General features: G+C 45.6%; 1 protein-coding gene across 1 annotated transcript in view; it reads right to left on the reverse strand.

Annotated features, from left to right (window-relative positions):
* The window catches only part of amt (aminomethyltransferase), a 42,592-nt gene that overhangs the window by 20,947 nt on the left and 7,614 nt on the right, over positions 1 to 14,031 (reverse strand). The window contains exons 2-3 of the mRNA XM_067998986.1: positions 7,558 to 7,725; positions 6,214 to 6,294 (exon numbers count right to left, since the gene is read on the reverse strand). Of these exons, the coding sequence (XP_067855087.1) occupies positions 6,214 to 6,294; positions 7,558 to 7,725 (249 nt within the window). The remainder of the gene's footprint in view (positions 1 to 6,213; positions 6,295 to 7,557; positions 7,726 to 14,031) is intronic.

Below are 14,031 nucleotides of genomic sequence, written 5' to 3' on the forward strand. Positions count from 1 at the left end.
ACTGTACGCCCAACCCTCGTCCTGACTGAGATCAGCTAACAACAGAGGCTGGGAACTGCGACCTGGTCTGCATCACTCGAGTTGGTAAAGTGATCATGCAAAAATGAGCATTGATATTATACACTACATCACTGGCCCTTGTTCACCAGTAATCCAGCCAGATTTATAACTGAAATAATCGCCATCAGCTGGCCCACACACACTTCAAAATGAAACGACTCAACAAAGTTCTTCATAAATGTTAGTACTTTTAGGGCATGTGTAGAAAATACATTCAACTGGTTACTGAGCTGGCCTCATTGTTTGATGAACTAATTTACCCTCAGTTAATCACACACACACACACACACACACACACACACACGGCTCTGGGGCTATGCTTGAGCAACTAATGCCTTTCTTGCAACTGAACTGCAAACCAGACAGTTAGAATTTCATTGCACACGTTCCCAATTTTTCCCCTTCTCTCCTGATTGCCTGACTCATAGCGAACTACAATTCCATGGGCACCAACCACCATCCGGTGTTTCACTGGACTAATAATCCAGAGTCATGAGTTCAAATCCCGCCATGGCAGCTGGGGAATTTAAATTCAATTAATTAAATAAAATCTGGAATTTAAAAAAAACTAGTATCAGTAATGGTAGCCATGAAACTACCGGATTGTCGTAAAAACCCAAATGGTTCACTGATGTCCATTAGGGAAGGAAACCTGCCGTCCTTACCCAGTCTGGCCTATATGTGACTTCAGACGCACAGCAATGTGGTTGATTCTTAATTGCCCTCTGAAATCGCCTAGCAAGCCACTCAGTTGTAAAATCTCGCAAAAAAAAGTCATAATAAGAATAAAACCGGACGGACCACCCGGCATCGGACCGCTAGGCACTGCACATGACAAAGGCAAACCAAGCCCAGTCGACCTTGCAAAGTCCTCCTCACTAACGTCTGGGGACTTGTGCCAAAATTGGGAGAGCTGTCCCACAGACTAGTCAAGCAACAGCCTGACATAGCCATACTCACAGAATCATACCTTTCAGCCAACGTCCCAGACTCTTCCATCACCATCCCTGGGTACGTCCTGTCCCACCGGCAGGACAGACCCACCAGAGGTGGTGGTACAGTGATATACAGTCAGGAGGGAGTGGCCCTGGGAGTCCTCAACATTGACTCCGGACCCCATGAAATCTCATGGCAACAGGTCAAACATGGGCAAGGAAACTTCCTGCTGATTACCACCTACCATCCTTCCTCAGCTGATGAATCAGTCCTCCTCCATGTTGAGCACCACTTGGAGGAAGCACTGAGGGTAGCAAGAGCACAGAATATACTCTGGGTGGGGGACTTCAATGTCCATCACCAAGAGTGGCTCGGTAGCACCACTACTGACCGAGCCCTGAAGGACACAGCTGCCAGACTGGGCCTGCGGCAGGTGGTGAGTGAACCAACACGAGGGAAAAATCTACCTATCGCAGATTCATCTGTCCATGACAGTATTGGTAGGAGTCCTCATGGAGATGAAGTCCCGTCTTCGCACTGAGGACACCATCCAACGTGTTGTGTGGCACTATCGCTGTGCTAAATGGGATAGATTGAGAACAGATCTAGCAGCTCAAAACTGGACATCCATGAGGTGTTTTGGGCCATCAGCAGCAGCAGAATTGTATTCCACCACAATCTGTAACCTCATGGCCCGACATATTCCTCACTCTACCATTACCAACAAGCCAGGGGATCAACCCTGGTTCAATAAGGAGTGTAGAAAAGCATGCCTGGAGCAGCACCAGGCGTACCTAAAAATGAGGTGCCAACCTGGTGAAGCTACAACTCAGGACTACAGGCATGCTAAACAGCGGAAGCAACATGCTATAGACAGAGCTAAGCGATTCCACAACCAACGGGTCAGATCAAAGCTCTGCAGTCCTGCCACATCCAGTCATGAATGGTGATGGACAATTAAACAACTAACGGGAGGAGGAGGCTCTGTAAACATCCCCATCCTCAATGATGGCAGAGTCCAGCACATGAGTGCAAAAGACAAGGCTGAAGTGTTTGCAACCATCTTCAGCCAGAAGTGCCGAGTGGATGATCCATCTCGGCCTCCTCCCGATATCCCCACCATCACAGAAGCCAGTCTTCGGCCAATTCGATTCACTCCACGTGATATCAAGAAACGGCTGAGTGCACTGGATACAACAAAGGCTATGGGCCCCGACAACATCCCAGCTGTAGTGCTGAAGACTTGTGCTCCAGAACTAGCTGCGCCTCTAGCCAAACTGTTCCAGTATAGCTACAACACTGGTGTCTACCTGACAATGTGTAAAATCGTCCTGTCCACAAAAAGCAGGACAAATCCAATCCGGCCAATTACTGCCCCATCAGTCTACACTCAATCATCAGCAAAGTGATGGAAGGTGTCGTCGACAGTGCTATCAAGTGGCACGTACTCGGCAATAACCTGCTCACTGATGCTCAGTTTGGGTTCCGCCAGGACCACTCGGCTCCAGACCTCATTACAGCCTTGGTCCAAACATGGACAAAAGAGCTGAATTCCAGAGGTGAGGTGAGAGTGACTGCCCTTGACATCAAGGTAGCATTTGTCCGAGTGTCGCACCAAGGAGCCCTAGTAAAATTGAAGTCAATGGGAATCAGGGGGAAAACTCTCCAGTGGCTGGAGTTATACCTAGCACAAAGGAAGATGGTAGTGGTTGTTGGAGGCCAACCATCTCAGCCCCAGGACATTGCTGCAGGAGTTCCTCAAGGCAATGTCCTAGGCCCAACCATCTTCAGCTGCTTCATCAATGACCTTCCCTCCATCATAAGGTCAGAAATGGGGACGTTCGCTGATGATTGCATAGTGTTCAGTTCCATTTGCAACCCCTCAGATAATGAAGCAGTCCGTGCCCGCATGCAGCAAGACCTGGACAACATTCAGGCTTTGGCTGATAAGTGGCAAGTAACATTCGCGCCAGACAAGTGCCAGGCAATGACCATCTCCAACAAGAGAGAGTCTAACCACCTCCCCTTGACATTCAACTGCATTACCATCGTCGAATCCCCCACCATCAACATCCTGGGGGTTTCCATTGACCAGAAAATTAACTGGACCAGCCACATAAATACTGTGGCTACAAGAGCAGGTCAGAGGCTGGGTATTCTGCGGCGAGTGACTCACCACCTGACACCACAAAGACTTTCCACCATCTACAAGGCACAAGTCAGGAGTGTGATGAAATACTCTCCACTTGCCTGGATGAGTGCAGCTCCAACAACACTCAAGAAACTCGAAACCATCCAGGACAAAGCAGCCCGCTTGATTGGCACCCCATCCACCACCCTAAACATTCACTCCCTTCACCACCGGCGCACTGTGGCTGCAGTGTGTACCATCCACAGGATGTACTGCAGCAACTCGCCAAGGCTTCTTCAACAGCACCTCCCAAACCCGCGACCTCTACCACCTAGAAGGACAAAAGCAGCAGGTACATGGGAACAACACCACCTGCACGTTCCCCTCCAGGTCATGCACCATCCAGAACTCCCTTCCTAAAAGCACTGCGGGAGAACCTTCACCACACGGACTGCAGCGGTTCAAGAAGGCGACTCACCACCACCTTCTCAAGGGCAATTAGGGATGGGCAATAAATGCTGGCCTCGCCAGCGACGCCCACATCCCTTGAACGAATAAAAAAAACACTCATTCAGTTTAGATGGTGGGAGATGGCACGCTATTCGGTCACAGGCAGCATCACAGCCAACCACATGTTTCTCTTCACTTGACAGCTACATACAAGTGCTTTCTGGCAGGGGTCATTAAACAATAAACAGGAGCACGAATCCAGACTGATCTTACCCCTCCCTCGCCCAGGAGGGCTGGGGCTAACTGCAGCACCTAACTGCAGCCCTTGCTGAGATCAGGTGACAGCACAGACCAGGAATCAAACTCTGTGTTTGGTTTGGATGGTTTCATGCTATGCCAGGCAGTATTTTTTTTACCATAGGTGAAACCGTAAGTGAGCAATGGGAGGCCTTCGAAGATAGTTCAGCTACAGACTAGGCACTTTCCCGGCAACTACAGGCCAGTCAGCCTAATGTCAGTGGTAGGGAACTTTTAGAGACAATAATCCGGGAAAAATATGGGTTGACAAACGAAAGCCAGCATGGTTTTGTTAAAGGTAGACTGTGTTTGATTAATTTGATTGAGTTCTTTAATGAAGTAACAGTGAGGGTAGTGCGGATGTTGTGTATATGAACTTTCAAAAGGCTTTTGATAAAGTACCACATAGTAAACTTGTTAGCAAAATTGAAGCCCGTGGGATTGAAGGGGAAGTGGCTGCGTGGATACGAAATTGGCTAAAGAACAGAAAGCAGAGAGCAGTGGTGTACAGTTGTTTCTCAGACTGGAGGGAAGTATACAGTGGTGTCCCCCAGGGGTTGGTATTAGGACCACTGCTCTTTTTGATATACATTAATGACCTGCACTTCAGTATACAGGGTATAATTTCATAGTTTGCAGATGACACGAAACTCAAATGTAGAAAACAGTGAGGAGGAGAGCAACACACTTCAGGAAGGCACAGACTGGTGAAATGGGCAGACACATGGCAAATGAAATTTATCGCAGGGAAGTGTGAAGTGATTCACTTTGGTAGGAAGAATGAAGAGAGGCAATATAAAATAAATGGTAAAGGAGGTACAGGAACAGAGAAACCTGGGGGTGTACATACACAAATCTTTGAAGGTGGCCGGATAAGTTGAGAAGGCTGTTAAAAAGACATATGGGATCGTTGGCTTTATAAATAGAGAAATGTAAGGAATCTTACAACACCAGGTTATAGTCCAACTGTTTTATTTGAAAATCACAAGCTTTCGGATTCCCACACTCACCTGACGAAGGAGAAAGCCTCCGAAAGCTTGTGATTTTCAAATAAAACAGTTGGACTATAACCTGGTGTTGTAAGATTCCTTACATTTGTCAACCCCAGTCCATCACCGGCATCTCCACATCATTTATAAATAGAGATATAGAGCACAAAAGCAAGGAAGTTATGCTAAACCTTTATAAAACACTGGTTAATACTCCAGCTGGAGTATTGAGGCCAATTCTTGGCAACACATTTTAGGAAGGATGTCAAGGCCTTGGAGAGGGCGTGGAGGAGATTTACCAGAATGGTACCAGGGATGAGGGACTTCAGTTATGTGGAGAGACTGGAGAAGGTGAGGTTGTTCTCCTTAGAACAGAGAAGGTTAAGAGATGTGATAGAGGTGTTCAAAATCATGAAGGTTTTTGTTAGAGTAAATAAGGAGAAACTGTTTCCAGTGGCAGAAGGTCATTAACCAGAGGACACAGATTTAAGGTAATTGGCAAAAGAACCAGAGATGACATGAGGAACATTTATTTTTTTAAAAAAAAAACACGAGTTGTTACGATCTGGAATGCACTGCCTGAAAGTGTGATGGAAGCAGATTCAACAGTAGCTTTCAAAAGGGAATTGGATAAATATTTGAAGGGGAAATATTTGCAGAGCCGGCACAAGCACGGTGGGCCGGATGGTCTCTTCTGTGCTATCTCATTCTATGATTCTGCGTGTCAGCCGTGGCTCAGTGGGTAGCAATCTCATCTCTGAGTTAGAAGATGGTGGGTTTAAGTTCCACTCCAGAGACTTGAACATAAAATCTAGGCCAACACCCCAGTGCAATACTGAGGCAGTGCTGCACTGTCAGAGGTGATGTCTTTCAGATGAGACGTTAAACCGAGGCCCCGTCTACCCTCTCAGATGGAAGTAAAAGATCCCACGACACTATTCGAAGAAGAGCAGGGAGGTTCTCCCCGGTGTCCTGGCCAACATTTATCTCTCAACCAACAGATGATCTCATTGCTGTTTGTGGGACCTTGCTGTACATAAATTGGCTGCTGCGTTTCCTACATTACAACAGTGACTACACTTCAAAAGTACTTCATTGGCGGTAAAGCGATTTGGGACGTCCTGAGGTTGTGAAAGGCGCTATGTAAATGCAATCTTTTTCTCACTGGCCTAGACTTTCCCAATTGGAGTTAATCCATTTATTTTAAAACTAGTTAACACTGGCGTTAAAATAATGCCGATTGGAAAACCTAGTCAACTTCAAGTTGGCAGATCAGTGGTCTGAAACAGAGTAGCAGACCATCAGAATTGCGATGTGTGGGGTTTTGTTTTGAGAGAAAGTGGTCCTCACCTGGTTGTCTTTGAGCTCAGCAACATCCCCGACTATCAAGCTCTCCATGAACTTCACTCGATCCTTCCCCATCACTTTACTCTGAAACACAGCACACACTCAGTGTAGACACCATCCCTTGCACAAGCCTCCCAAGCACTTCAGAGCTGAATTAAAGAATTAAGTTATGTTCTCACGGCACACAGAAGGGGTTGGCGGATGAAAGTGGTAACTATCTTTTTAGAACATGCAGTGACCCTACATCTTCTGCTCTTTCCCTGGGATTGAGGAAATGGATCTAAGATTTTAAAGTGCCCTACATGAAACATACTAGGGTGAGATCATTTATTTTAATTACATAAATAAGAATGCAGGTTTAACCTCACAAAGGAATGTCGCTGATTAGTACCCCCTAATCCCCAAAAGTGATCATGCAAAACTCCATATCATTCATCCGTCCTCAGGTCTCCAATGGTCGGCCATGGTCTGCTGCCCTCCAGACAAGTGTTAGACCCCAGTGCAATGTCCCAAGGAGTACTTGGTCATGTCAGTCTAAACCTACCCCTAGAACCTCCTTGGTCATTTCAACCTATTCCTATAACCTCCAACCTGAATACTTGGTCAACAAAGCATCAAATGCTTTTGCTGGGAGTTTGTTCCATATTCACCACTCCAGAGGGAAAGTTTTCTAATTCCTTAGTCTCACTCAAGTTTATTTTAAACCCAAGTCCTCTAGTTCTGTGTTCCTAGTCTAAACCAGATAACCTGTTGAGATGTACATCATCTCTTCCTCTTCCCCTTCTCGATCTTCCTTGCTCCAGTGAAAATGTGTTCAGCTCAGTCTCATCAGTTAGAGCCCAAAATCTCAATGACCCTTGTTGCTCTTCTCTGAATCCTCTCCAATATCCCTTTGAAGGTAGAGTGTTCAAAGTTATACACAGTATTCCAGAGGCAGCCCTGCCTTAGTGATCTGTACAGGGTCAACAGAACTTCTTTCCACTCTAGAGTCAAACAGCCCCAAGATGAATCCTGGTATCTGTTTGACTTCAGTGATGGCAGTTTCACATTGATTAGGAATGGTCATACTCAGATTCCCTTTCCTGCTCCACCTTTGCTGAACAGGATTCATTATTACATGTTTCAATATGTAGAACCCACCTTAAATCCTTCGACACTAAAACCTATCCACTATTTCTTTGCTCATTTGTTCAACAGGTCCAAAACGTTTTCACTGCCTTATATTTGTCACCTGTCCATATCATTAGCAAATCTTACATTATAATAAGTACTCTCCACCTAGTCAGTGCCACATGTAGTTGGGATTTCCTTGATGCACCCGGTATGATGTCCAGATTCTGGTCTTACCTGCAGCATGTGAGATACATCAAAGAACGAGCAGTGTTGGCGCGTGTGCAAGTGCGAGCTGATGTGGCTGTCCTTGTACTGAACAGGCATACTCCACCCTGCAAACTCCACCATCCGAGCTCCTCGACTCCGATGGAACTCATACAGTATCGTTTTCTTGAGAGATTCCTGAACGGAAAAACACAAGCGGATTCACACAGGGAAGCTCAAAGACATCATGGCATTGTTAGGGCTGAATATGGGTTGCACTTTTTCCAGGATCGACTCCACACACAGAAAGCAGGAGTGTCTCGCCTCTCATCAAACTGCTCGGTGAGTTTTCCTCTTTCTTCCTCCTTTCTTCCCCCAACAGAAATAAATCCGTCCTTTTTTTTTAATATAGCTGGGGCGGGGGGGGAGGCAAGAGAGGAAAAAAACTAGATATAATGATCTTGCCTGTGCTCCTTTAAAATTCTTCTTAACCTAGCTTTTGGTTACCCCTCCCAAGTATTAGCCTTGGCTTAGTCGGGAGCACTCCTGTTGAAGGTCATGGATTCAAGTCCCACTCCAGAGACCCAAGCCCCATAATCGAGACTGACACTTCCAGCGCAGTACTGAGGGCGTGCTGCACTGTCAGAGGTGCCGTCTTTCGGTGAGACATTAAACCAAGGCCCCGTCTGCCCTCTCAGGTGGATGCAAAAGATCCCAGGGCACTACTTGAAGAAAAGCAGGGGAGTTTTCCTGGTATCCTGGCCAATATTCATCCCTCGACCAACACCACTAAATAAAACAGATTATCTGGTCAATTAGCTCACAGCTGTCTGTGGGACTTTGCTCTGTTCAAATTGGCTGCTGCATTTCCCTAAATTTCAACCGTGACTACACATCAAAGTAATTCAATGGCTGTGAAGTGCTCTGGGACATCCTGAGGACGTGAAAGGGGTTATGTAAATGCAAGCACATTCTTTCTTTCTAATATCTTTGGTTTGGTGTCCATGTTTTCCTTACGCCTCTGTAAAGCACCTTAGGATGTTTTTCCTATGTTAGAAGCCCTATATCAATGCAAGTTGCTATTATAGAGGCCATCTTATCTTGATACTACTGGGCTGAGTGCTTGAGTCTGCCAATACACCAAAGGGATGGAGTTTTCTCCTCACTGGCCTCTGGGTATTGTCCTTAACTATGGGGGAAGGCAGAACAGCCAGAAGCAAAGTGATGAACCATGCCCAAGCACGACTGCAGTGCTCCCTGTTGTTCTGGTAACCACAATATCAAGGCAGCAGTCACCCAGACCTTTAAGCAGTATTGCAACTCCAGCCACTAATTTCATTTTGCCTCAACATCACCATAAGCTGTGAGGAAGACAGCAAACAGCCCATTCCTAGAATGAGCCCAACTAACAGTGATAGCTCAGTGGGTAATGTCTCCCAATAGCATGGTACTGATCCCAACAGACCAGCTAGGGCCCAGGTTTGATCTCTGACCTATGCTGTTAGTTGATTGGAGGCGGGGTGGGGGATGGAAGGGAGAAAAAGTCACTACATTTCATCGGAACCCCTCACCTGAGTGTCCTGCCTTGATGCGCCTAGACAGTGAGTGTCACTGGGGCTGTCATACCATGAGGGGCGTCACAGCTGCATCTGATCCAGTCTCCACCCAACACCTACTCACATTTATGTAGCATCTTTAGTGTAGAAAAACATCCCAAAGTGCTTCACAGAGGCATCATAAAGGTTTAAACTAGAGTGGCAGGTGGATGGGAACCTGAGCGGGGAGTCAGAAGGGAATAAAATTGAGAGCAGCAAGAGAGGGGAAGACCCAGGGGAAATCTACAATACAAATAGTACGAACAGTTGTTCAAGAACAAGTGAAAGGAAAAAGCGCAGAGCAGCAGAAAGAAAGTGTACTTTAGGCATGACAGATAAAATAAAAACTAGAAGGCGCAAGGCGATTAACCCAGCATCAAAGCTGTGGCAGGGGGTTGGGAACCTGAGCAGGGAGACAGAGGAAAGCGTGTCAGGAAGGGACAGAAGGTATGGAGTAAAAGGTAAAGTGTTAAAAAAGGAAAAAGCAGGAACTAAGTGTCACAAAACATATTTGAAAGTTCTTTATCTGAATGCACGTAGCATTCGTAACAAAATGGACGAGTTAACGGCACAAATAACGACGTATGGGTATGATCTTGTGGCCATTACAGAAACATGGCTGCAGGGTGACAACGACTGGGAATTAAATATGCCAGGGTATTTAACAATCAGGAAGGACAGGCAGGAAGGAAGGGGAGGTGGGGTGGCTATGTTAATAAACGAAGGAATCACTGTAATACAGAGAAATTATATTGGGACAAAAGATCAGGACAATGAAACAGTTTGGATAGAGATAAGGAATAATAAGGGGAAAAAAACACTCGTGGGCGTAGTATATAGGCCGCCTAATAGTTGCAACTCTGCTGGAAGAAGTATTAATCAGGAAATAGTCGGGGCATGTAATAAGGGAACAACTATAATTATGGGGGATTTTAACCATCATATTAACTGGACAAATCAAATTGGGCAGGGCAGCCTTGAGGAAGAGTTTATTGAGTGTATTAGGGATGGATTTCTTGAGCAGTATGTAACTGATCCTACAAGGGGGCAAGCAACCTTGGACCTGGTCCTGTGTAATGAGCCAGGATTAATTAATAATGTCCTAGTTAAGGATCCCCTTGGAATGAGTGACCATAACATGGTTACATTCCATATCCAATTAGAGGGTGAGAAGGTTGGTTCTCAAACAAGCGTACTGAGCTTGAATAAAGGAGACTATGATGGTATGAGAGCGGAATTGATTAAAGTGGATAGAAGATTGGGAAGTCTTCAAAAGACAGCAAAAAGTAACTAAAGGATTGATTAAGAAAGGGAAGATAGATTATGAAAATAAATTAGCAAAAAATATAAAAACAGATAGCAAGAGTTTCTATAGTTATATAAAAAGAAAAAGGGTGGCTAAGGCAAACATAGGTCCCTTAGAGGATGAGACCGGGAAATTAATGGTGGGAAACATGGAGATGGCAAAAATGCTGAACAAATATTTTCTTTCTGTCTTTATGGTAGAGGACACTAAGAATATCCCAACACTGGACAAACAGGGGGCTCTAGGGGAGGAGGAGCTAAATACGATTAAAATCACTAAGGAATTGGTACTCAGTAAATTAATGGGACTCAAGGTGGATAAATCCCCTGGACCTGATGGCTTACATCCTAGGGTCTTGAGGGAAGTGGCAGTAGGGATTGTGGATGCTTTGGTAATAATTTTCCAAAATTCTCTGGACTCCGCAAAGGTCCCGGCAGATTGGAAAACTGCTAATGTAACACCCTTATTTAAAAAGGGTAGTAGACAGAAGGCTGGAAATTATAGACCAGTTAGCCTAACGTCTGTGGTGGGTAAAATTTTGGAGTCTATTATTAAGGAGACAGTAGCGGAACATTTGGATAAACATAATTTAATAGGACAAAGTCAGCATGGCTTTATGAAGGGGAAGTCATGTCTGACAAATTTGCTTGAGTTCTTTGAGGACATAACGTACAGGGTGGATAAAGGGGAACCAGTGGACGTAGTGTATTTGGACTTCCAGAAGGCATTCGACAAGGTGCCACATAAAAGATTATTGCTCAAGATAAAGAATCACTGGATTGGGGGTAATATTCTGGCATGGGTGGAGGATTGGTTATCTAACAGGAAGCAGAGAGTTGGGATAAATGGTTCATTCTCGGACTGGCAACCAGTAGCTAGTGGTGTTCCGCAGGGGTCGGTGCTGGGTCCCCAACTCTTTACAATCTATATTAACGATTTGGAGGAGGGGACCGGGTGTAACATATCAAAGTTTGCAGATGATACGAAGATGGGAGGGAAAGTAGAGAGTGAGGAGGACATTAAAAACCTACAAGGGGATATAGACAGGCTGGGTGAGTGGGTGGAGATTTGGCAGATGCAATACAATATTGGAAAATGTGAGGTTATGCACTTTGGCAGGAAAAATCAGAGAGCAAGTTATTATCTTAATGGCAAGAAACTGGAAAGTACTGCAGTACAAAGGGATCTGGGGGTCCTAGTGCAAGAAAATCAAAAAGTTAGTATGCAGGTGCAGCAGGTGATCAAGAAGGCCAACGGAATGTTGGCGTTTATTGCTAGGGGGATAGAATATAAAAACAGGGAGGTATTGCTGCAGTTATATAAGGTATTGGTGAGACCGCACCTGGAATACTGCATACAGTTTTGGTCTCCGTACTTAAGAAGACATACTTGCTCTCGAGGCAGTACAAAGAAGGTTCACTCGGTTAATCCCGGGGATGAGGGGGTGGACATATGAGGAGAGGTTGAGTAGATTGGGACTCTACTCATTGGAGTTCAGAAGAATGAGAGGCGATCTTATTGAAACATATAAGATTGTGAAGGGGCTTAATCGGGTGGATGCGGTAAGGATGTTCCCAAGGATGGGTGAAACTGGAACTAGGGGGCATAATCTTAGAATAAGGGGCTGCTCTTTCAAAACTGAGATGAGGAGAAACTTCTTCACTCAGAGGGTAGTAGGTCTGTGGAATTTGCTGCCCCAGGAAGCTGTGGAAGCTACATCATTAAATAAATTAAAAACAGAAATAGACAGTTTCCTAGAAGTAAAGGGAATTAGGGGTTACGGGGAGCGGGCAGGAAATTGGACATGAATTTAAATTTGGGGTCAGGATCAGATCAGCCATGATCTTATTGAATGGCGGAGCAGGCTCGAGGGGCCGATTGGCCTACTCCTGCTCCTGCTCCTATTCCTTATGTTCTTATATAAAAAAATGCACTACGCGCAAACATTTTCCATTTGGTTCTACAAGCTCCATAAGTAGATGTCCTGCGTGAACCAATCAAGCTATCCATTACCAAGGGCTGGGAGACCCCAATCTACCAGTCGCTATGTTTCAATAACTTGACTTCGCCCCAGAATGTCTCTGGGTTCAGATGCAGCAGATTTGAAAGGCAATCCCCAAGAAAGGCGATGGGGTCTAGGCTGACACTTCAGTACAGTATTGAGGGAGTGTTGCACTGTTGGAGGTGCCGTCTTTCGGATGAGTCGTTAAACCGAGGCCCCGTCTGCCCTCTCAGGTGGATGCAAAAGATCCCATGGCACTATTTGAAGAAGAGCAGGGGAGTTCTCCCAAGTGTCCTGGCCAATATTTATCCCATAACCAACATCACGAAAAACAGATTATCTGGTCATCACATTGCCCCTTGGGGGAGCTTGCTGTGTGCAAATTGGCTTTTCCTACATTACTACACTTCAAATGCACTTCATTGGCTGTGAGGCGTTTTGGGATGTCCTGAGGATGTGAAAAGGTGCTATATAAATACAAGTCTTTCTTTACTTCTGCTTATTGCTACATTCCCTGTTTGCAACACCAAACTTCTCCTGTCTCCTTGCACCTTGGAACTATCAATGGAATCGGGGGGAGGGGACGAAGGAGGAAATGGATGCACAAGTGCTGGTGTACCGGAGAAGCAACTCAGACAGATACAACAAACCTTCACGTGCAGTCTTCAGGCCGACTCAGCCTCTATCCTTGATCAACAACTCCAGAGCTGATAATTTCGCACAGAAAGAGATTTATCTTTGAATAACCTAACTTCTGGTGAATCTCCCACTTGTTCGGGTGAACTGTGAAGGTATGAGAGTGCCTGCCATTTTGCTTATCCCGGCTAAATACTAAGCTGAGACAGTAATCCCAGGAACCAGACACCAGTGGACTAGTCGGATCACATCTCAACAAGAGAGCAGGAATGAGTGTCCCTGCTTGTTAATGCAACACACCACTGTAATATCATGCAACCGCACATAACCTACGATCTGGACGTTTCCCAGTGCTAGTTTTATTGTTCCTTAGTTCCAACCTATTGATGCATCAATTCCTGCAGAATCTCCTCCAACCTAGGTCCAGTGGGAGGGGAATATCCATCCAGTAATTGGAGCATTCTGAATCCATGGAAGGGTTCCGAGTGAGACTCTGAACGTAGATCTTATCAAAATCAAAGGGACGCTCAAGGGTATAAGCTCAAGTATCCTCAGATGAATCTGGCTGTGCTGTAGTCTGTCACTACAGCAAGGGAATTCTTAAAAGGCAACCAGCTTTTCATAGCCATCTCTCCTGTAGCACACACAATTGCAATGGCTCTTTTTCCTGTCAAAAATACCTTTCCCTTCAAGGCCAGGTGCAAGTGCTGTTGCCTTGTCCATGAGGTACAACATACGAAAATGATGGGCAGGGAAAGACCAGCTGGTCCACCAAGGCCTGCTCCACTCATGATAGCTCAGGCATGACTAGACTTCCCCCCCCCCAACCATCTCCTCGAAGTAGCAAAAAATCAGAGAAAAACCCATGGCCAATAAGTGAAAAATACTCTGGAAAATTCCTCTCCGACCCTCTCAGGGGATTGAAATCAGTTCAGGAGCTCACATGGGCCATAAACGCCATGCAA

This window comes from Heptranchias perlo, chromosome 17 (assembly GCF_035084215.1).
Source record: "Heptranchias perlo isolate sHepPer1 chromosome 17, sHepPer1.hap1, whole genome shotgun sequence".
Taxonomy (NCBI): Eukaryota; Metazoa; Chordata; class Chondrichthyes; order Hexanchiformes; family Hexanchidae; genus Heptranchias; species Heptranchias perlo.